General features: G+C 41.3%; 1 protein-coding gene across 1 annotated transcript; it reads right to left on the bottom strand.

Annotated features, from left to right (window-relative positions):
- Window positions 1-428: 428 nt before the first annotated feature.
- LOC139366136 (26S proteasome regulatory subunit 6B-like) lies at window positions 429-14,240 on the bottom strand. The gene is made up of 10 exons (XM_071103283.1): window positions 14,157-14,240; window positions 13,269-13,367; window positions 9,533-9,719; window positions 7,614-7,760; window positions 7,252-7,455; window positions 6,931-7,098; window positions 2,031-2,107; window positions 1,591-1,759; window positions 1,112-1,167; window positions 429-899 (listed from the first exon to the last, which is right to left on the bottom strand). The coding sequence occupies exons 1-10, from the start codon at window positions 14,238-14,240 to the stop codon at window positions 786-788; spliced, it is 1,305 nt and encodes a 434-aa protein (XP_070959384.1). The 3' UTR covers window positions 429-785.
- Between the last annotated feature and the right edge of the window lie 9,089 nt (window positions 14,241-23,329).

Genomic DNA, 23,329 nt, shown 5'->3' with positions numbered 1-23,329 from the left:
CCATTTGATATACTTTTACTATCTAAACCAAAATCTTACCATTGATAGTAAATGTCTATCTCCAGAGAGCTTGACTGACTAACAAAAAGCCTTTCTCCCCTTGTGGTGTAAGGCTGAACTTCAACCTGAGGCTGAACTGCTTTGACTCATGGGCAGACCCAGAGAGAGAGAGGGAAAGAGGGAGAGAGAGAAGCCACCATGTCCCCTCTTACGGAGGACCCCGCATCAGTGGTGCCTGCCTGTCTAGACTGACTAGGAACGGAACGCCAAGCGAGAGTAGAGGATCTATGACCAACAGTCAGTTTATCTATCAAATGTATGGCTACCACTGCAGGTGACCCTGGGCATGTTAGAATGCGTGTCTTGTCACATCATTAGACTTTAAACCAATATATTTCTGTCAGTGTGAAAAATAAAGAGACTATGCATACTTTAATTACATTTTTATGGAAAACTTATTTTTAGAGTACTGTTTTATCAGTGAGTACATTACAGGTACAAACTCTATGCCATTATACTAGCTACAGTCAAGTAAAACATACTTAAGAACCTGCAGAGCACATAAAAATACCCTCCATTCACTATGTGTGTGTTCAAGTTTGGAATCACAGCCCCTGAGTTGTCAATGGCCCTTTAGTAAATTAAGCAAAATTCAGTCCAAGGTCAATGTTAGAGTCTGTGAAACCACAAACGGACAAGGTAGTACAAACACACACAACTCACAAAATGTGTGTCTAAATGCCTTTTTCTTTTTTTTTATGGAGAATTGGGGGTGGGGTTACTTTCTACTTGTAGAACTCATGCTCCTGCTCATCCTTCTTGATAACAGTCTTGTAGGCCTTCTCAAAGTCCTTGGCCAGGACGATGTACCTATTTTCACGGACAGCCAGCATGCCAGCCTGAGTGAGAGGAATGAAAGAATTATAAGCACATTTATCAGAGCGTTTCCACTTCTCACACCGACAACAGGTGATGTAACAGAGGATATTTAGTTATCTTTGGAACAAGAGTTAGTGAACGCAATAACTCGCTACTCTTTGACATTGAGTCTTTTGGAGTAGGTTGACCCCCCATGGAAGAATTCCTCCCAACAGTACGGGGTCCCACTCACCTCCTGGCAGATAGAGTTGATGTCTGCTCCAGAGATCTTGTCTGGTCTGGCCACATCTACACACTGGTTAAGGACAACCGCAAATACAAACTCATACGACACTGAACAATGTAGTGTTCTTTGGGTTACTTAGCAACCAAGGGACGTTATGGGAAAGTGCATTAGACTATACAAAGAAGGCATTCAGGTAGAGTACTAAAAGTCATGGTTCATATGACCTTTAATTGAGAATATTGTCCCAGATCAGAGCTGTATTCAAGGAGGTAAATATTTAATGAAAACTTAAAGCACACAATGAACCGGACACAGAAAAGGATTTGTGCTCCTGTGCCTTGATCTGAGAAGGAAACTATTGCATGATGCCGCTAGGTTTTTCTTGACACATTGATAGAAAGTTAATACAATACACACCTGCACCCATTAACACACACACACACACGTCATGAGAGACTGTTGTAGGTAGGGCATAATAAGGATACAGTCCTCCAGGTCCACCTCCTCAGAGAGGTTCATCTTGCTGGTGATGGTGGAGAAGACCAGACGTTTCTGCCGGCGGTCAGGTAGGGGAAACTCAATCTTTCTGTCCAGACGGCCCGGGCGCAGGAGGGCGGGGTCCAGGGTGTCTGCCCTGTTAGTGGCCATGATCACCTGACAAGAGATCAAACAGGTGGATCAGACAGAGGCAGGAAGTCATGACAAAGGCTTAACCAGAGGCTTTAAGAACCATAGTAGTACATCACTCACTGTATAGGTTTAGCTTAAGTGTGACTACATTTATTTTTTTTATTTTTTTTACATATTCTCAATGTGACACACAAGGTTACAGGTTAGCTGCATTAATCAGACTACAACCTACAATAAGCCCTATAGACAGTAAGTCACAGAGGCAAAGCCCATAGCCCTCTCACACTTTGCTCACCTTGACGTTGACGGTCTGGTCAAAGCCGTCCATTTGGTTGAGAAGCTCCAGCAGAATCCTCTGCACCTCCCTGTCCGCTGTTTGGGAAGGAGAGAATACAATGAGGGATTATCAATGTCAGGGTTCAACCACACCATTAACTGCTTGGTCTTGTTTTCAGTCCTAATAATCAATCCCACTCAAGATAATAAGGCCACAACCAAGTTTGTCTTTATTGTAGATCTCTGTGAATCTGTTTGCCTGGATGCTTTAAACAATGATGACATTTACCAACATCTTTACAGGTAGTTCTGTTTTGAAGGTAAATTCCGATTCCCAACTCTAACCTGAAGTTATCTGCAACTACCCTGTCCTTAAAAACCCTATCTAACTCTATGGTGGTGGCAGTCAAAACAAATCAAAATATGAAGGTTATTTATTTCCCCATTGCTCAACTTGATAAGCTGACGGACCATGGGTCTGTTGTGTCCTTGTGTCTCCATCTGGGCCAAGGATAAACCATAGCCTAGCTAACACTCACAGCAACTAGGGGGCCTTTACAGAAACATGTTTCACCTGCTTAGTTGAGGCCGATTTGAACATTGTTTGATTGAAATACTGCAATTTAAACCGCTCAAATGTGTGTTGGCATGACAAGATCCAGGGTTCGTACAGACAGTGGCAAGTCAAATTCAATGACTTAAATATTTTTCCAAGCACTAATGTTTATTTTTAAGGACAATCAATTCGTAGTATTTCATACTACTCAATTGTTTCTAGTCACCACCAGATGGCAGTATATCACCACAGCCAAAAAAAGAAAACAGTATTCATCACTACCTTACAAGTTCTACTCAATAACGCATTGTTTCACGAGATACGTAAGTCAGTACTGATGATTTTGTCATTTGACCACCGATGAGCAGAGTTTTGGGAGATGAATACTGGTGAACACACATTTCCTATTCGCATTACTACCAACTTCCAGCTTAATTACTTTTTTATTGGGCCTTTGGGAATCTACTAGTTAATAGCTGCGAAAAATAGTCTTGCATCTGACTGGCAGCTTTAGGGTCGCCGGTCGGGTGGGCTGTGTCAGAAAAAAAATGATAAGTAAACGGCCACCAGAACAGCAGGAGCACAGCTGCCACTTGTCTTTCCCCCTTTATGTGGCTCTTCAGGGCCGATTTACCGATTGCGAGCACGCAATGTCAAAGTCTGATGCATTTTTTGCACCTTACATGGTGTCAGTTGGTTGGGTCCAGTGATGTAGTGGTAAAAAAGGTGGGTGAACTACATTGAAAAAATATATAAAAACGCAACATGTAAAGTGTTGGTCCCATGTTTCATGAGCTGAAATAAAAGATCCCAGAAATGTTCCATATGCACAAAAGGCCGGCTTGAATCAACATTTTCCCGGCATTCTAGCCATCGAAGTGATGTTTGGCGGCGCCTAATCAGTCAGTTCTGTACCTAACTGGATGAGTGGCAGTGTGGATGGAATGAGCAAGCTCCCCTGGCAACTACAGCGTGAAACATGTGAGGAAATACAACTCTGTAGTCTGTCTGGAAATTCATTCGTAAGACCAATACATTATTATATTTGATATTTTTCATATCCAACTTCCGGCGCCGATAGAGATGGCTGCCTCGCTTCGCGTTCCTAGGAAACTATGCAGTATTTTGTTTTCTACGTGTTATTTCTTACATTGGTACCCCAGGTAATCTTAAGTTTTATTACATACAGTCGGGATGAACTACTGGATATAAGAGCAATGTCAACTCATCATCATTACGACCAGGAATACGACTTTCCCGAAGCGGATCCTCTGTTTTGCCCACCACCCAGGACAATGGATCGGATCCCAGCCGGCGAACCAAAACAACAACGCCGTAAAAGGGGCAGACGAAGCGGTCTTCTGGTCAGGCTCTGGAGACGGGCACATCGCACACCGCTCCCGAGCATACTACTCGCCAATGTCCAGTCTCTTGACAACAAGGTTGATGAAATTCGAGCAAGGGTAGCATTTCATAAAAGACTAACGTTCTTTGATTCACAGAAACATAGCTCACACGAGACACGCTATCGGAGTCGGTACAGCCACCTGGTTTCTTCACGCTTCGCGCCGACAGAAACAAGCATCTTTCTGGTAAGAAGAGGGGTGGGGGGGTATGCCTTAAGATTAACGAGATGTGGTGTGATCATAACAACATACAGGAAATCCAGTCCTTCTGTTCACCTGACTTAGAATTCCTCACAATCAAATGTCGACCGCATTATCTACCAAGTGAAATCTCTTCGATTATATACAGCCGCATATATTCCGCCCCAAGCAGACACATCGATGGCCCTGAACTAACTTTATTTGACTCTATGTAAACTGGAAACCACATATCCTGAGGCTGCATTCATTGTAGCTGGGGATTTTAACAAGGCTAATCTGAAAACAAGACTCCCTAAATTCTATCAGCATATCGATTGTGCTACCAGGGCTGGTAAAACCCTGGATCATTGTTATTCTAACTTCCGCGACGCATATAAGGCCCTCCCCCGCCCTCCTTTCGGAAAAGCTGACCACGACTCAATTTTGTTGCTCCCAGCCTATAGACAGACTAAAACAGGAAGCTCCCGCGCTCAGGTCTGTCAACGCTGGTCCGACCAATCTGAATCCACGCTTCAAGATTGCTTCGATCACGTGGATTGGGATATGTTCCGCATTGCGTCAAACAACGAATACGCTGATTCGGTGAGCGAGGTGATTAACAAGTGCATTGGCGATGTCGTACCCACAGCAACTATTAAAACATTCCCAAACCAGAAACCGTGGATTGATGGCAGCATTTGCGCGAAACTGAAAGTGCGAACCACTGCTTTTAACCAGGGCAAGGTGACCGGAAACATGACCGAATACAAACAGTGTAGCTATTCCCTCAGCAAGGCAATCAAACAAGCTAAGCATCCGTATAGAGACAAAGTAGAGTGACAATTCAACGGCTAAAACACAAGAGGTATGTGGCATCGTCAATCACAGATTACAAAAAGAAAACCAGCCCCGTCGCGGACCAGGATGTCTTGCTCCCACACAGACTAAACAACTTCTTTGCTCGCTTTGAGGACAATACAGTGCCACTGACACGGCCCGCTAGCAAAAACCTGCGGACTCTCCTTCACTGCAGCCGACGTGAGTAAAACATTTAAACGTGTTAACCCTCGCAAGGCTGCAGGCCCAGACGGCATCCCCAGCCACATCCTCAGAGCATGCGCAGACCAGCTGGCTGGTGTGTTTACGGACATATTCAATCAATCCTTATCCCAGTCTGCTGTTCCCACATGTTTCAAGAGGTCCACAGACGATGCAATCCCACTGCCCTAACGCATCTGGACAAGAGGAATACCTACAGTGGGGCAAAAAAGTATTTAGTCAGCCACCAATTGTGCAGGTTCTCCCACTTGAAAAGACGAGAGAGGCCTGTAATTTTCATCATATGTACACTTCAACTATGACAGACAAAATTAGAAGAAAAAAAATCCAGAAAATCACATTGTAGATCATCAAGGACAACAACCACCCAAGCCACTGCCTGTTCACCCCGCTATCATCCAGAAGGCGAGGTCAGTACAGGTGCATCAAAGCAGGGACCGAGAAACTGATAAAACAGCTTCTATCTCAAGGCCATCAGACTGTTAAATAGCCACCACTAACATTGAGTGGCTGCTGCCAACATACTGACTCAACTCCAGCCATTTTAATAATGGAAAAATGTATGTAAAAAATGTATCACTAGCCACTTTAAACAATGCCACTTAATATAATGCTTACATACCCTACATTACTCATCTCATATGTATATACTGTACTCTATACCATCTACTGCATCTTGCCATATTTATGTAATACATGTATCACTAACCACTTTAAACAATGCCACTTAATATAATATTTACATACCCTACATTACACATCTCATATGTATATACTGTACTCGATCCCATCTACTGCATCTTGCCTATGCCGTTCCATCACTCATTCATATATCTTTATGTACATATTCTTCATCCCTTTACACTTGTGTGTATAAGGTAGTTGTTGTGAAATTGTTAGGTTAGATTACTCGTTGGTTATTACTGCCTTGTTGGAACTAGAAGCCCAAGCATTTCGTTACACTCGCATTAACATCTGCTAACCATGTGTATGTGACAAATAAAATTTGATTTGATAAACACATTTGATCATTATCTGTTCTATCAATTAAATATATATTTTTTTAATCCCCTTTTTCTCCCCAATTTCGATCTGGTCTCATCGCTGCAACTCCCCAAAAGGCTCGGGAGGCGAAGGTCGAGTTATGCGTCCTCTGAAACATAACCCGCCAAACCGCGCCTCTTAACACCAGCCCACTTAACCCAGAAGCCAGCCGCACCAATGCGTCAGAGGATACACCGTCTGAGGTCAGCCTGCAGGAGCCCGGCCCGCCACCAAGAGTCGCTAGAGCGCGATGAGACAAGTAAACCCCCCCACCGTCAAACCCTCCTTTAACCCAGGCAACGCTGAGCCAATTGTGAGCAGCCCTATGGGATTCCCGATCACAGACGGTTGTGTGACACTCGGGAGGCCCTCTATTCTCATTTTAATTCCAAGTACCTTTCAAGTACCATCTTGACAAAATGTCAGATTTTCAAGGTTTTCCAGTACTTGAATTTCAGAGTACCAAATTCAAGTACTTTAAGCACCTTGTGAGAACCCTGAAGATCACAGGTAGAGACATTTGATATCAGGAATGCCAATCTGTAAATCTGCTAAATTTTGCTTGTCTTATTGGATTTGGTTGCTATGTGCAATGCTAGTGATTAGCCAATGACCAGTCCATTCCATAGCCTATTCTGTGCAGCTGATTTTAAAAGGTACACAATGGCTCATACCTCCAGTCTGTGCATCAAAACGCTTGGTAGCGATGGCATCGATCTCATCGATGAAGATGATGGCGGGTGCGTTTTCCTTGGCCAGCCGGAAGACGTCACGCACCATGCGGGGGCCCTCGCCCAGGTACTTCTGCACAAACTCGGAGCCTACCACGCGGATGAACGCCGCTGAGAGAGAGAGACCAAGATATCAAATCAAATGCATTGGTCAATAACCAAATACTGATATGGTAACATGACAATTTTTTGCTACCAAAAAAATTACATTGTCTAATCACCTGTGCATCCTATAGATAATGGTGAACATGGTGAATGGCCTACCTGTTGTGTGGTGAGCCACAGCCTTGGCTAGCATGGTCTTCCCACAGCCAGGAGGCCCATACATCAGAACCCCCCTGGGCGGGTCAATGCCAATCTGTTTGTAAAGCTCAAAGTGTGTGAGTGGAAGCTCCACTGCTTCCCTCACTTCCTGCTTCTGGATATCCATCCCTCCGATGTCAGCATACATCACATCCGGCTTTTGGTCTGCACGGAGAGATACAGGAAAATGGTATCAATGAGTGGACTATGCATGTATATGTATGTAAGCACGCATGAATGCATGTTTGTTCCACTCATGACTGTGCAATATATATGACAAAGGGATATGTATACCAGGGGGTAGAATAAGTGTGCATGTGTACCTGATGTGAGCATCATGATGCTGCTGTCAGCCTCTGGGGGGAGCACATCCACCAGGGCATTGCTGTGCTTGTGCAGGGCCACCGACGCATTGGGCTTCAGCAGCTCTCTGTCGATGGTGCTTAGGATACGCACATAGTAGTTTGAGCCTGAGTCAAGGAGAAAAGGGGGTGACAGAGACAGAGAAGGGGGTGGACAGATACAGAAAAGGGGGTAGACAGAGAGAAGCAGAGAAAGAGGGTGGCACAGGGAAAGAGGGGGAAATGTCATTAGTGAATATTAGAGCCACATATTTAGCATTACAGTAAGAATGAGGCATTGGTGTTACTGTGCAAAATATGGGTGCTTATGGGTGTGGCTATTAGAGAATGAACAATATGGATTTTTTTAGGGGTCAAAGACCAATATTTTAGGCAGATATACAATATCATAAAATTTAAGCCATGTATGCAATAATGCATCAATTTTAAAACCGACCAATAAATTTGACTTTGTTTTTAACCAAACTAAATAACATAATGGTAATTGTATTTGAATGGTAAATGAAGATGTCATAGGCATACTCACAATACAGGTGAATCCATATTCAATACTAGTGTGTGCATGCATTGAGTTTTTGAGCTTGTTTTGGCTGGTCAGTAGAGTCTATGGCGCTAAAGATGACACTTTGTTTGCCCTTCATTTTGGACTTAGAGTATATTAGCCAACTGATCAACAACATTCGCATGAAAGTACCATGCCAGCATGTCACGCCTGTATGGAATGACATCATATAGGCACTGCTGTGAGTTTGAGAAAATAAAATAACATATATTTAATGCAAATGGCACAAAGGAAACGTTATGATTTGTGATCACGGATGTTTACGAAACTAGAAGTTGTTATTTTCTGGGATCGGGAAAAAAGTATTCTCTCCAAAGAACTCAGGATGAAATTTGAAACAACTCAATTGGCTATTCTAGCTATCTGTCAAGAAATGGGTGGGTTATAACGTGATTCTACTGCTACATTTGGATAGAGCGAGGCTGTAACTCCGCTCCCTTTCACATCTCTCATATCACTTGCTGCTGTTTACTGCTACTATGATAAATACACTGCTAGTCCCATGTATCGTGAGCTGAAATAAAAGACCCCAGAAATGTTCCATATGAACAAAAAGTTATTTCTCTCAAAAGTATGCACAAATTTGTTTACATCCCTGTTAGTGAGCATTTATCTTTTGCCAAGATAATCCATCAACCTGACTGGTGTGGAATATCAAGAAGCTGATTAAACAGCTGTCTCAAGTTGAGGGAGGGGGAAATTGGCATGCTGACTGCAGGAATGTCCACAAGAGCTGTTTCCAGATAATTTAATGTTAATTTCTCTACAATAAGCCGCCTTGAATGTCATTTTTGAGAATTTGGCAGTACGTCCAACCGGCGTCACAAACGCAGACCCCGTGTAACCATGCCAGCCTAGGACCTCCACATCCAGCTTCATCACCTGCGTGATTGTCCGAGACCAGCCACCCGGACAGCTGATGAAACCGTGGGTTTACACAACCGAAGAATTTCTGCACAAACTGCCAGAAAACCGTCTCAGGGAAGCGCATCTGCAATTTTGGTCACCGTGTCAATTAATCTGTTTCTCAATACTGCACCTTTCTGTTAGAGGATGAGCAAGCTTGCCGCTGCTGTTGCTGATTGTCCCAGTTAGACATTCATCAGCATTGTGCAGTGCTCGTGGCTCAGGCAGTGAGTGGCGGCTGGCATAGCAGCAGTATTGCTATGCAGCGGGACTATCAGCCAAACCGATAGAGAAGGGCCAATAATCGGACCGATATATCGACTCGGACTCAAGTCTCCAGTCTCTAGAGGAAACAACCAGAGGCTTACCTACACAATATATGTGAGGTCAGATAAGAGTAAAAATACTGTACCTGTGGTGGAGCCCACAATGGCTGTGTTTTGGTCCACAGCCTCAAGGAACTGCCCGATGACCAGGGGGATACTCTGTATCCTCTTCACCTCCTCCTGGGCGTGGAGGAACTCCTTCTTCAGGTTCTTCTGTTCATCTTTGATGTACTCCTCCTGCACCTCCAGAAACTCCAGCTCCTGCTGCAGCTTCTACAATAGTAAAGGAGAGGGTGGGAACGGTGTCATGGAGAATGTATGTTTGTTGATGAATCATGGTGAACCAATTTTTTAAAATCATATTACTCCAGTGCTAGCCTCTACACTGGCTTCCTGTTAAGGCAAGGGCTGATTTCAAGGTTTTACTGCTAACCTACAAAGCAATACATTGGGTGCTCCTACCTATCTTTCCGATTTGGTCCTACCGTACATACCTACACGTACGCTATGGTCACAAGATGCAGGCCTCCTAATTGTCCCTAGAATTTCTAAGCAAATAAGAGCTGGAGGCAGGGCTTTCTCCTATAGAGCTCAATTTTTATGGAATGGTCTGCCTAGCCATGTGAGAAACGCAGACTCTGTCTCAACCTTTAAGTCTTTATTGAAGACTCATCTCTTCATTAGGTCCTATGATTGAGTGTAGTCTGACCCAGAACAGACTATGGGAGGCACACAGTACTACATAGAGCCATGACCACACAAAACTCTATTCCACATCAAGTAACTGACACAAGCAGTAAACTTAGATTAAAAAAAACATCTTATGGAACAGCAGGGACTGTGAAGCAACAACCATTGGCACAGGCACATGCATTCACACATGATAAAATACACATGGATTTAGTACTGTAGATATGTGGTAGTGGTGGAGTAGGGGCCTGCAGGCACACAGTGTGTTGTGAAATCTGTGAATATATTGTACATTTTTTTAAATTGTATAAACTGCCTTAATTAAGCTGGACCCCTGGAAACGAAGCTGCTTCTTTGTTTAAATACAAATACAAGGTGAACGGAAAGGCACTGGAGCGACAATCCGCCCTTGCCGTCTCTGACTGGCCGGTTCCCTTCTCTCCACTGGAATTCTCTGCCTCTAACACTATTACGGGGGCTGAGGCACTGGCTTACTGGTGCTCTTCCATGTTGTCCCTAGGAGGGGTGCGTCACTTGAGTCACTGACGTGATCTTCCTGTCTGGGTTGGCGACCCCTCGAGGTTCATGCTGTGAGGGAGATCTTTGTGGACTATACTCGTCCTTGTCTCAGGATAGTAAGTTGGTGGTTTGAAGATATCCCTCTAGTGGTGTGGGGGCTGTGCTTCGGCAAAGTGGGTGGGGTTATATCCTGCCTGGTTAGCCCTGCTTGGGGGTATCGTCGAACGGGGCCACAGTGTCTCCCGACCCCTCCTGTCTTAGTCTCCAGTATTTATGCTGCAATAGTTTGTGTCGGGGGGCTAGGGTCAGTCCGTATATCTGCAGTATTTCTCCCGTCTTATCCAGTGTCCTGTGTGAATTGAGTATGTATGCGCTCTCTCTCTCTCTCTGACTTGAGCCCTTGGTCCATGCCTCAGGACTCCTTGCTGTCCCCAGTCCACCTGGTCGTGCTGCTGCTCCAGTTTCAACTGTTCCACCTATGGAACCCTGACCTGTACACTGGACGTGCTACCTTGTCCCAGACCTGCTGTTTTCAACTCTCTCTCTCTCTCTCTCTCTCTCTCTCTCTACCGCACCTGCTGTCTCCAACTCTGAATGATAGGCTATGAAATGCCAACTGACATTTACTCCTGAGGTGCTGACATGTTGCACCCTGTACAACCACTGTGATTATTATTATTATTATTATTATTATTATTATTATTATTATTTGACCCTGCTGGTCATCTATGAACGTTTGAACATCTTGGTCATGTACTGTTACAATCTCCACCCAGCACAGCCAGAAGAGGGCTGGCCACCCATCAGAGCATGGTTCCTCTCTAGGTTTCTTCCTAGGTTCCTGCCTTTCTATGGAGTCTTTCTGAGCCACTGTGCTTCTACATCTGCATTGCTTGCTGTTTGGGGTTTTAGGCTGGGTTTCTGTATAGCACTTTGTGACATCTGCCTATGTAAAAAGGGCTTTATAAATACATTTTAATTAGTGCTTTCAGATAGTATTCATATCCTTAGACTTATTCCACATTTTGTCTGAATTCAAAATGGATTAAATGTTTTTTCTCAATAATCTACCTTCATAACCCAATAATAAAAGTGAAAACTTTCATAAAAAATGTTTGCAAATATAATGAAAATGAAATATGTGAATGTTATATTTCTGTAAGTATTCACACCATTGAGTTAATACTTTGTAGAAGCGCATTTGGCAGTGATTACAGCTGTGAGTCTTTCTGTGTTAGTCTCTAAAAGCTTTCCACACCTGGATTGTGCAACATTTGCCATTTTTTATTTCTTTTTTATTCTTCAAGCTCTGTCAAATCATTGCTAGACAACAGTTTCAGGTCTTGCCATATATTTAAGTCAAAACTTGGCCACTCAGGAACATTCACTGTCTTCTTGGTAAGCAACTCCAGTGTAGATTTGGCCTTGTGTTTTAGGTTATTGTCCTGCTGAAAGGTGAATTAATCTCCCAGTATCTAGTGGAAAATAGATTGAACCAGGTTTCCTCTAGGATTTTGCCTGTGTTGAGCTTCAATCCACGTATTTTTTTTATCCTGAAAAACTCCTCAGTCCTTCACGATTACAAGCATACCCATAACATGATGCAGCCATTATTATACTTGAAAATACAGAGAGTGGTACTGTGTTGTATTTGCCCCAAACATAAATTTGTTTTCAGGAATAAGGTAATTGATTTGTCACATTTTTTGCAGTATTACTTCAATGCCTTGTTGCAAACAGGATGCTGCTTTGGAGTATTTTTATTCTGTACAGGCTCTCTTGTTTTCACTCTGTATATTAGGCTAGTATTGTGGAGTAATAACTCCATTGTTGTCTCCTATCACAGCCTTCAACTCTGTTTTAATGTCACCATTGGTCTTGTGGTGAAATCCCTAAGCGGTTTCCTTCCTCTCCGGCAACTGAGTTAGGAAGGATGCCTGTATCTTTGTAGTGGCTGGGTGTATTGATGCACCATCTAAAGTGTAAATAATAACTTCACCTTGCTGGAAGGGGTATTCAATGTCCATATTTGTATATCTACAATATGTGCCCTTCTGTGCAAGGCATTGTAAATCCTCCCTGGTCTTTGTGGTTGAATCTGTTTGAAATTCACTGCTCAACTGAGGGACCTTAACGATAATTGTGTGTGAGGTACAGAGGTTAGGTTGTCATTCAGAATTCCTGATAAACACTATTATTGCACAGTGAGAGTCCATGCAACTTAAGCACATTTTTACTTCAAAACGTATTTAGGCTTGCCATAACATAGGGATTGAATACATGACTCAATACATTTCAGCTTTTCATTTTTTATTAATTTGTTTAAAAAACTCAAAATATAATTACACTTTGACATTACGGGGTATTGGGTGTAGGCCAGAGAAGAAGAAAAAAGCTATATTTAATACATTTTGAATTCAGGCTGTAACAACAAAATGTGGAAAAAGTCAAGGGGTGTGAATACTTTCTCTAGGCACTGAAATAGTTAACATCTTTACTGTGACTGAAGAAATCACAGAAAGGGCCTGTATGATTTAAAGTGCTTTTCTTGTTGTGCTGACAGAAATAGACCTCAACAGTCAAGCATAGACAGAAGCTGTTCCCAGTACAGACCTTATATCTGCTGTAAAGGTCTTCAAGATCTTCTGGTTCTGGGGCCAAGAAAGAAAGCCCCGTCTGGGGTCGTGAGTTCAGCATGGCAGGCACTTCGTCCTGTGTAGACATAAGACAACATAAGCATTTACACAAATTCGACGTTGTAAGCATAACCCCAAACATGTGAAAACGCTGTAGCAAATGTTAACGTTAGCTACTAGCTAACTGTTTGTGGTGTTGTTAGCTAGCTTGTTCATTTACTTGCCTAATGCTGGGTGAGAGATGACCGATAGAAAAAGTGAGAGGAGCGGATTGGAAGATATTTCAATCCACAACATTGTTTCAGTGCTGTTCCGTAAAGGATAAGTACGTTGCCGCGGTAGGTAACGTTAGCTATTCATGTTGTGGGTGTAGTATTGGTAAGCTTGAAGCTACAACAAACAAAATAACAAGTCAACGGCCGGCAGCTAAGGTTAGTTAGCTAAGTTAACAAATCAGATAACAACCGAATGTAGAACTAGCGAAGTAGTTAAATAGCTAGCGCGATAAATTAGATTGGATATGACGGAGCCTATTGTAATGTTAACGTTAGCCTTTTCTAAATGCCTTATTATTAATTACTAGCCAAGGCAGATGTCAGCTAACGTAGCTACACCAAAATACAAACGTTTAGCTAACTGGCTAAAGTTGCCTAGCCTGCCAGTTGAGATAGCATGTTAGCTTACATGACAGAGCATTTACAGTGCCGTGAATGAATTGGCACGTTTAGTTGGATGACGGACGAATTAAATGTATTCAGAGAACACTTTAAATTAAAGATAGTACGTTTTAAGTTGTCTGTACTTTTTAAAGTTGTGTATAACCAAAAACAACGGTAAAAATGTACACAGTCAAAATGAATCATACCTGAATTTTTTCAACAGTTACTCCAATGTCCTCCATGTTAAATTCCCTATCATGCGACGTACTACGTAAGGACCCAAGCGACATTTGTGGGATTCATGGGTAATGAAGTTTCTGTGGACAAGCATTATCAACAAATGCAAATTAATTGAGAGATTGCTCCACAAATACAATGATTTGTGTTCTTCGGAGTAATTTGTTTTCTAAACCTTATAGTAAGCAAACACCCTCACATCACTATGAATAAGATGAATAGTAATGATAGATATGATGGACAGCAGGTGAATGACTGCTCACGCTCTCTTTAGCAGAATCCTAGTTTTATGTACAGAACAGTTTGGCAAATTATGTTGACAGTGACGTTCAATAGGTTAGGTGAGGTTTGTGTATTTCCTGACAGTTAGCTGGTAGCTTTAATAGGCTGTATGACTCTGCTGCTGCTGCATAGTCTGTTGCATCTTTCCTCTGTTGCATTGCTTTTCATTTTTGTCTTGTATTAAATCTGTCCACAGATGGAAAAAAAATGCTTTATACCAAATCTATCACAACAACATTCAGTTGTTTTCGATGGATCACTGTCCATAGGCTAAGCTTCCCTTAAAGGCAATTACATTAAAATTGCCAAAATTATATAGCCTAATTAGCCTACTCCTGTCTATACAGAAACAAATAAAATAATTCTAAATAGGCTACTACACCAGAAAGCATGATTTGGCCACAGAGGGTCATTAGCGTCTTTGAAATAAATAAGATGTGGATTGTTTTAAATCGCATTGCCTACAGTCGTTTTTTTTTTTTTTTTTTTTTAATATATAAATATTATTATGGAAATAGTGTGACGGTGAAGGGCTACGTAAAGGACAGGGCGCAGTTTGCTTCTGAGAATCCCCGTCTAACTGTCGCTTCCCAATCAATTATGTCCGGTAGCCTCTGGATATCCTGCGAACGTTAGATAATATTGCCATGTTATACGATATATATACATTTTTTAAATTACAAGAATATGGGCATTTTACATTTAAAACATCGCTGTCATCGGTTTAAAACACATATAACTCCTGTTTAATATTACAATAACATCCATGATATTCAAACAATTCCCCTCATCCAAATCTAATATATATATTTTCACGGACTCACCTTCAGAAAGCTCCAATAGGATGGATTCACAGACTATCTTTTTATCTGTCCTGGCCGCTAAATATTCGGGGCTGTTGGCCTGTGGGTTTGTGGGCTTGTAGTTGCACTAAAGCGGTGCTAAACAGAGTGGATCGGTTGTCACTAGACTCGCTCCACGGTTGTGTCACTAACTAGACATAGTACGGAATGAGTTTACTTTGGGGTGACGTTTTTTTCGGGCGATATCCCGTATGTCATAAAAATGGGGATGGATTACCCCCCAGAATGTTTTAGAGAACAAAAGGCAGTGAATTCAAACAACGGGAGGGGATGTCGAGACATTTTGTATGCGTGTATTGCCTTTTTGATTTAGACCGGGTTGGGGGCACCGGGCGCTGATTAGAAATAACATTGTTTAACCCCGGGGTCGGTCTACATACTGTATTCTTTCTGGGGTGTTTGAATTTAAATTCGGGTTTGAAAGACCTGTGTGTTAATGAATCGAAAGTGCCCATTTTAAGAGACGCCGTCACACTTTTTGATGGGGGGTAGGCAGATATCCGGACATACTGTATGCATGATAGTGCAAACCTTGGTTTCAAACGATCCCTACAGAGACACACACCCCCCTTTTGTTTTTGAAACACACACACCTCCTGGCCCAGCACAAGCACACCCGCGCACCCGCGCACGCACATGGCTTTTCCGTAAGTCTTTTTCTTCGCGACAGACTGGGTTGAGAGCGAAAACGAGAGCTTCCCGTTCATTAAGAGGTGAGATACAATTTTTAAACCATTTTATTTAATTAAAAATATTTAGTACATACAGTTTAAAGCACGTTATAATTAAACATTTTTACTATTCCTTTCTTACAGATAAAGGGGCTGGTTAGCCCTGACCATTATCCATTTCCAATTCACGATCGCAAAGACGCTTGCACGCTCCATCAAAACTCCGTAAATTTTCACTCCATGGGTAGATAATCCGTCCGGCATGTAAATCCTGGGTATGCCCACAGCATTAATTAATAAAATGGGTAGAAAATGAATCTGTTTAAGTCATAAGTAAAGGCCTTTCATAAAGAGGCTGTCATGATTGACTGTGACACATATTTTACACGTACTGCTTGTTACAGGAGACTACTGTTGTACATTGAATATCCACTAGCAGATTTTTGTAGCATCTCCACTATATCTGTCATGTTACTGGGGTCTTTTAAAAAGTCAATAAACATGCGTGTCGATTGTACACTCTTGTTTCACAGTAGATTTGTTTAAGCCCACCAAGAAACACCTGATTTATCACACGGCATTAATTAATAAGCTGGGTATAAAATTATTCTGTTTAAGTCATAAGTAAAAGGCCTTTCGAAAAAGGGGCTGTCATGATTGACTGTGGCCCATATTTAACACGTATTGCTTGTTACAGAAGACTACTGTTGTACATTGAATATCCACTAGCAGATGTTTGTAGCATGCATCTCCACTATATCTGTCATGTTACTGTGGTCTTTTTAAAAGTCAATAAACATGTGTGTAAAGTGTACACTTTTGTTTCACTGTAGATTTGTTTAAGCCCACCTAGAAACACCTGATTTATCCCACAGCATTAATGAATAAGCTGGGTATAAAATTATTCTGTCATAAGTAAAAGGCCTTTCGAAAAAGAGGCTGTCATGATTGACTGTGGCCCATATTTAACACGTATTGCTTGTTACAGAAGACTACTGTTGTACATTGAATATCCATTCATCCCTGTTACACCTTTATGTGTTGGCTCTCTATGTCTGTGCATAGTGTGAAATGTGGTTTCCCTAAAGTTATGACACCCTAAACCTGAATCTGAAATGACCTTTAGGATCTTTCTTATCTCCCCGGTGTACATGCACCGAACATCCATAGGCTGGAGCCACCTGGAAGCTCGGTGCATGTACATATAAAGATAACTAAATAGGAAACTCAACAGTGTGTTAGGCCGAGAAACATTATTTAGATGGCTGTTTTATTGTTGTTGAAAGCATGAATTGTACACAATGTGAAGGGACCTTGTTTTTAGTTTTTAGTTTTCCATGTGTGCCAATTCACCGGTGAATTCTGAAAAGATTGTTCCATAGGGGTGTTTTTAGGGTGTGAAATTGGTTCTTGTAGAATACGCTTCATTTTCTTCCATATTGTCATGGTGTTCGTAACTATGAAGTTGTTCATGTTCTTAGCTTCATTCTTTGAAAACAGACACGTGAAATATTCTGGGGATGTGCATGCGCATCTTCAATATGTACCCATGGTTCCTCTTCAGTGTATTTAACTATATGTCACAAGTAAAGGCATTGGGTGGCGAGTTGATACAATTCCAGGTCTGGAAGGCTAAAACAACCCTCAAACTTAAGGACATGTAAAACTTTCCTATTTATTCTATGAGTTTTATTTGCCCATAATAAGTCTGTTATGTCCAAGTATACTTTTTTAAAGAGTTTCTTTGATGGGGTAATTGGTATTACCAAAAATAAATATAAAATCTTTGGTAGCCATGCCGTTCTAAATAGGTCTATTCTACCGGTAATATTTATGGGTAGATGGCTCCATTTAATTATATCTGCTTTCATATTGTTGAGTAATGGAATAAAGTTATCTTTATATATTTGTTGTTTGTTGTCGCTCATTAAGCATCATAAGTATTTCATATGTTTTTGTGGTCCACTTAAAGGATTGCTGTAGATCATGATTTATTCTTTTTCCTATTGCCATTATTTCAATTTTCTCCACGTTAATTTTATATCCTGAGATTTAAGAGTATTCTGAAAACATTCTTTACAAGGGGGCAGTTTTCAATATTAGTCGTCAGGTATATCAAGAGATCGGTGTCAAATAAGTTTAGTTTATATTCATGTTTACCAATACTGATGCTTGTTACATTTGTGTCCTGTCTAATTATTTTTGCAAGTGGTTCAAATGCCAGTGCAAACAGGAGAGGGGAGAGAGGACATCCCAGTCTCATGCCCCTTTCTAAAGACATGTCATCAGATGTATTATTTGTGTATATTTCTGCTTTAGGATATTTATATCATATTTTTATTAAATGTATTATTTCAGTTGGAAAGTTCAAGGCTTCCAAAGTTTGAATAGAAAAAGCCAACTTTGTCAAGTTACTTGCTCAACTCATATGCACATGAATTAAACATAGACAACAAAAAAAAACAGTTTTCATTCTATTAAAAAACAAAGAGGTGGTGTGTTTCTTATAAGGTTCTCTAGATTACGTTACTTAACCATACAATAGATACAGGACATGATACCTAAAAACTTTTTTGCACAGCTTGTATTCTCACTTTAGTCTGTGTTTTGACGGAAGACCACAATACTCAGATCATTACTGTGGCAAAAAGGAAGATGGCAAAGGCTTTGATATCATCAAATATAAAAAAGATTTGTGGAACATTCGGATTATTGTCTTCACCGCTGTAGGTGAGATTTTTCAACCCATTCAGTTATTATTGTATTAAAAATGTTATAGCAAGACGAATTCATATTTGAAATAAGTCTGACTGCTTCATCATTACTAAACCATGATGAACACATAGCCATAAACTATATTTAGAGCAAACTATGTTAACAGTCTGTCACGAGTACAGGATAATAGCCATTAAATACCATGGCTAGTAACAGGTACGTAGTAGGCTAAACACAGGATTTTGCTTGATTATCCTCTATGTTTCTCAGGAACCTGGGCCCTTAAAGTTATCCAGAGACCTGATGAGATTGTAAAACTGGCTCAGAATACCGCATTGGTCTGTCAGTTCATCCACATCCCAGACTAGCAGGTAGCAAATAAGTCCCATTCTCCACTGGCATAAAATGACCCAAATGACAAGACTGTGGCCTGACCCAGAGTCACCGTACAAGGATCGTGTGGATGTTCTGGACAGTGACTGCAACTCACCAAACAGATCTGTACTTCTGAAGAATGTCCAGTGGGACGATAGCAGAGGTAAGTATGAGTGTAAACTTTGTTATAGGGCCGCCGGACAAGAGGACCAATGGGAGCGGCGTTAAGCTGTTGGTACATGGTAATGATATCATTTCTATGCTTTTGCCATGTTGTCCACTAATAGCAGTTTTTCAATTTCTATACCAGACTATGTTATGAGACAAATGTGTGTGTGTGTCTTTCTGTATGTCTAATCCAGATTACATGAGAATGAGACCCAAATCATGTGTGATGTGAATGTTTCCCGGGACTATCGGTTTGTCTTATCCTTGCTACAAGTATACACCATTCATCCTCGTCACCCCAACATTCCACTGTCTGTTATCCTGTCTGTGATTCTCCCGTTGGATAAGGGCAAGAACTATGAGTGCCAAATCCACCTGGGCTCCACCATGATAATGAGCCAGCCCTTCCAACAGCCGCTTGATTACAGTGGGTCACATCTATGATGACTTCTTGTCCTGCGCAGGTCAGACAGTAAGACTGACTGTCACTGGCTCATTCTACAACACATTGAAAGCCATTCATGAAAGCGGTGGATGTTGTTAATATTTGTATTATTTATTTTATCAAATCAAGTTTTTCACCACATTTGTGTGAGGATAGACTTTTGTTATAAAATTAACTTTCCTGTGTGATGAGGGGAATTCTAACTCTTTTGCTTCCTCACTGTTTTGACATCCATGTTTCAGTAAATGTTTTCTTGTGCCCAAACGGGGGAAGTTCTAAAAGGGGACATTTGTGCTCCTATATACCAGCCAACAATATCAACAATCATGAACATTTTGATTATAACTGAAAGTACTGAAGTTGTATCTATCAGGTTTCAGGTATGACCCAGATGCAGACAGTGTCGAAGAAACAACAACAATGTTCTTGTACAGGGGCAGGCAAATGACAGGTCAAAGGCAGGCAGAGGTCAGTAATCCAGAGAGGGCGTAAAAGGTCCAGAACGGCAGGCAGTCTCGGGGTCAGGGCAGGCAGGGGTCAATAATCCAGTGAAGTGGGCCAAGGTATAGAATGGAAGGCAGGGTCAGGGCAGGCAGAACGGTCAAAACCGGGAAGGACTAGAAAACAGGAGCAAGAACAGACAGGAGAAGGGGAACATACTCGTGTGGGTTTCACAAAACAAAACAAACTGGCAACAGACAAAAAGAGAACAAACGTATAAATACACAAGAGATAATGGGGAAGATGGATGACACCTGGAGGGAGGTGGAGACAAGCACAAAGACAGGTGAAACAGATCAGGGTGTGACAGTATCAGATTAAAGTGCCTTTTTCTAACTTGTGTAAAATATTTCTTCAGACAAGATTATCAATCTTTTCTTGAGAGAATGTTTTTCCACGTCTCCTACATAAGATGGAGTGTTTACCCTTTCCCGCTACCAAACAGAATGAAACATATGGCATAGCAACAAGGCCCCAGGATACAAGCACCAATCAAATTGGAAGTAAACAACCAGTCAGTCGAGTCACTGTGCAGCTGCAAATGTCTTAAGGAGACTCTCGAGTAACATCTGTGACTTGCTTCAGTATTGCTGGGATAACACTTGAGTACTAGGAATCAGCAACTTCTTCACTGTCACCAAGCACAAAACTGACTTCTTGTTGTTAGAGTCCCAACTAACCATATCTACAGAAATCTGTTGTATTAAATGTGTGTTGTTTTGTTGTTTTCTCATTGTTTTAGCAATATTACATGTATTGTAAATGGTCAACTAAAATGAATTCATAAATCAAATGAATACAAAAGTATATTCTCACAGCTTTGCTCCCTGGAAAGTCACAATTTGTGTTTGAACATGGGTCATATTTTCATTCCCTCATTTGATAATGCTGTGATTTATAAAGTGTTATTCTCATACAAAAAAAATACAAATGACTGGAGTTAGAGGAACAAACAATTTGGAGGTCAGGTCAGACTGACTGGATGAGATGAGTAGATGTGTCTCCCTGTGAGCCAAAACATGGGACAATAATCCTAGAGTCTACTGTCATTGTTCAATTGTAAAATGAGATATGAGCCATTCATTTGACTGATGTTCCCTGTCCCAGTGTGCACTAGACTTGCTTTAGTTGACCTGTGTTCAGAGAGCATCTGTGTGTGTGTGTGTGTGTGTGTGTGTGTGTGTGTGTGTGTGTGTGTGTGTGTGTGTGTGTGTGTGTGTGTGTGTGTCTGTGTGTGCTAGCGAGTATTCTTCACAAATTAGCTATTATAATACCGTTACAGAATAAGTTGTGTTTTATTGGGAGTCCAGTAATACAACTAATAACTAACACTCCTTTATCTCTCCTTTCTCTCTATTCCTTTTCCTTTTTCCTCCTCCTCCTCTCTCTTCTCCTCTTACGACTGAACTGTCATCCATTCCTGGTTTATTCATTTCCTATAGGAAACACAGTCACCATGTTTAGATACAATGTTAATTAACAGCAATTGACACCTCTCTCTCTCCCCCTCTCAATTCAATTCGATTTCAATTTAAGGGCGTTGTTGGATTGGGAAACATATGTTAACATTGCCAAAGCAAGTGAACTAGATAATAAAGAAAAGTGAAATAAACAATAAAAATGAACAGTAAACAATACATCGCTGTGATGGCACTGTGGTATTTCACCCAAAAGATATGGGAGTTTATCAAAATTGGGTTTGTTTTCGAATTCTTTGTGTATCTGTGTAATCTCAGGGAAATATGTTTCTCTAATATGGTCATACATTTGGAAGTAGATTAGGAATGTAACAATAGGGCTAGTAGAGTTAACAGAAACAAGGCAACCGCTCAAGAGCACACTAATAAACATGAAACCTAAGCAAAGATACAGGCCAACTGTGGAATCTAATTAACAAGGCAACCAGGTGAACAGAGAAAGTAATTAAACACAGGTGAATCCAATAAGTAATAATCAGGGTAACCTGGAAACTAGAAAACAGGGTAAGGGTGCCCTCCAGCGGTAACCTAATGTAACAACAATCAAATAACAGAAACTGTGAAGGAAGTGCAGCTCAGTTTCCACCTAATGTTGTGGGCAGTGTGCACATAGCCTGTCTTCTCTTGAGAGCCAGGTCTGCCTACAGCAGCCTTTCTCAATAGCAAGGCTATGCTCACTGAGTCTGTACATAGTCAAATATTTCCTTGAGTTTGGGTCAGTCACAGCGGTCAGGTATTCTCTGTTTAGGGCCAAATAGCATTCTAGTTCGCTATGTTTTTTTGTTAATTCTTTCCAATGTGTCAAGTAATAATCTTTTTGTTCTCTCATGATTTGGTTGAGTCTAATTGTGTTGCTGTCCTGTGGCTCTGTGGGGTCTGTCTGTGTTTGTGAACAGAGCCCTAGGACCAGCTTTCTTAGGGGACTCTTCTCCATGTTCATCTCTCTGTAGGTGATGGCTTTGTTATGGAAGGTTTGGGAATCGCTTCCTTTTAGGTGGTTGTAGCTGCTTAATTCTGCTCTGCATGCATTATTTTGTGTTTTACGTTGTACACAGAGGACATTTTTGCAGAATTCTGCATGCAGAGTCTAAATTTGTTGCTCGTCCCATTTTGTTCATTCTTGGTTGGTGAGCGGACCCCAGACCTCACAACCATAAAGGGCAATGGGTTCTCTAACTGATTCAAGTATTTTTAACCAGATCCTAATTTGTATGTTAGATTTTATGTTCCTTTTGATTGCATAGAAGGCCCTTCTTGCCTAGTCTCTCAGCACGTTCACAGCTTTGTGGAAGTTACCTGTGGCGCTGATGTTTAGGCCGAGGTATTTTTTTGTTTTTGTGTGCTCTAGGGCAGTGGTTCCCAAACTTTTTATAGTCCCGTACCACTTCAAACATTCATCCTCCAACCGTGTACCCCCTCTAGCACCAGGGTCAGCGCACTCTCAAATGTTGTTTTTTGCCATCATTGTAAGCCTGCCACACACACACACACTATACAATACATTTATTAAACATAAGAATGAGTGTGAGTTTTTGTCACAACCCGGCTCGTGGGAAGTGACAAAGAGCTCTTATAGGACCAGGACACAAATAATAATATTATAATAATTAATAATTTTGCTCTTTATTTATCATCTTACATATA

This window comes from Oncorhynchus clarkii, chromosome 2 (genome assembly GCF_045791955.1).
Source record: "Oncorhynchus clarkii lewisi isolate Uvic-CL-2024 chromosome 2, UVic_Ocla_1.0, whole genome shotgun sequence".
Taxonomy (NCBI): domain Eukaryota; kingdom Metazoa; phylum Chordata; class Actinopteri; order Salmoniformes; family Salmonidae; genus Oncorhynchus; species Oncorhynchus clarkii.
Note: the sequence above shows the minus strand (reverse complement) of the source record. Positions and strands in the feature narration are given on the sequence as shown.

Coding starts and splice junctions, on each gene's coding strand:
- LOC139366136 (XM_071103283.1), bottom strand. CDS start 14,240: ATGTCGCTTGGGTCCTTACGTAGTACGTCGCATGATAGGGAATTTAAC. Junction 13,368..14,156: donor TAACTGTTGAAAAAATTCAG/GTATGATTCATT, acceptor ATGTCTACACAG/GACGAAGTGCCTGCCATGCT. Junction 900..1,111: donor TCAACTCTATCTGCCAGGAG/GTGAGTGGGACC, acceptor CCTCTCACTCAG/GCTGGCATGCTGGCTGTCCG.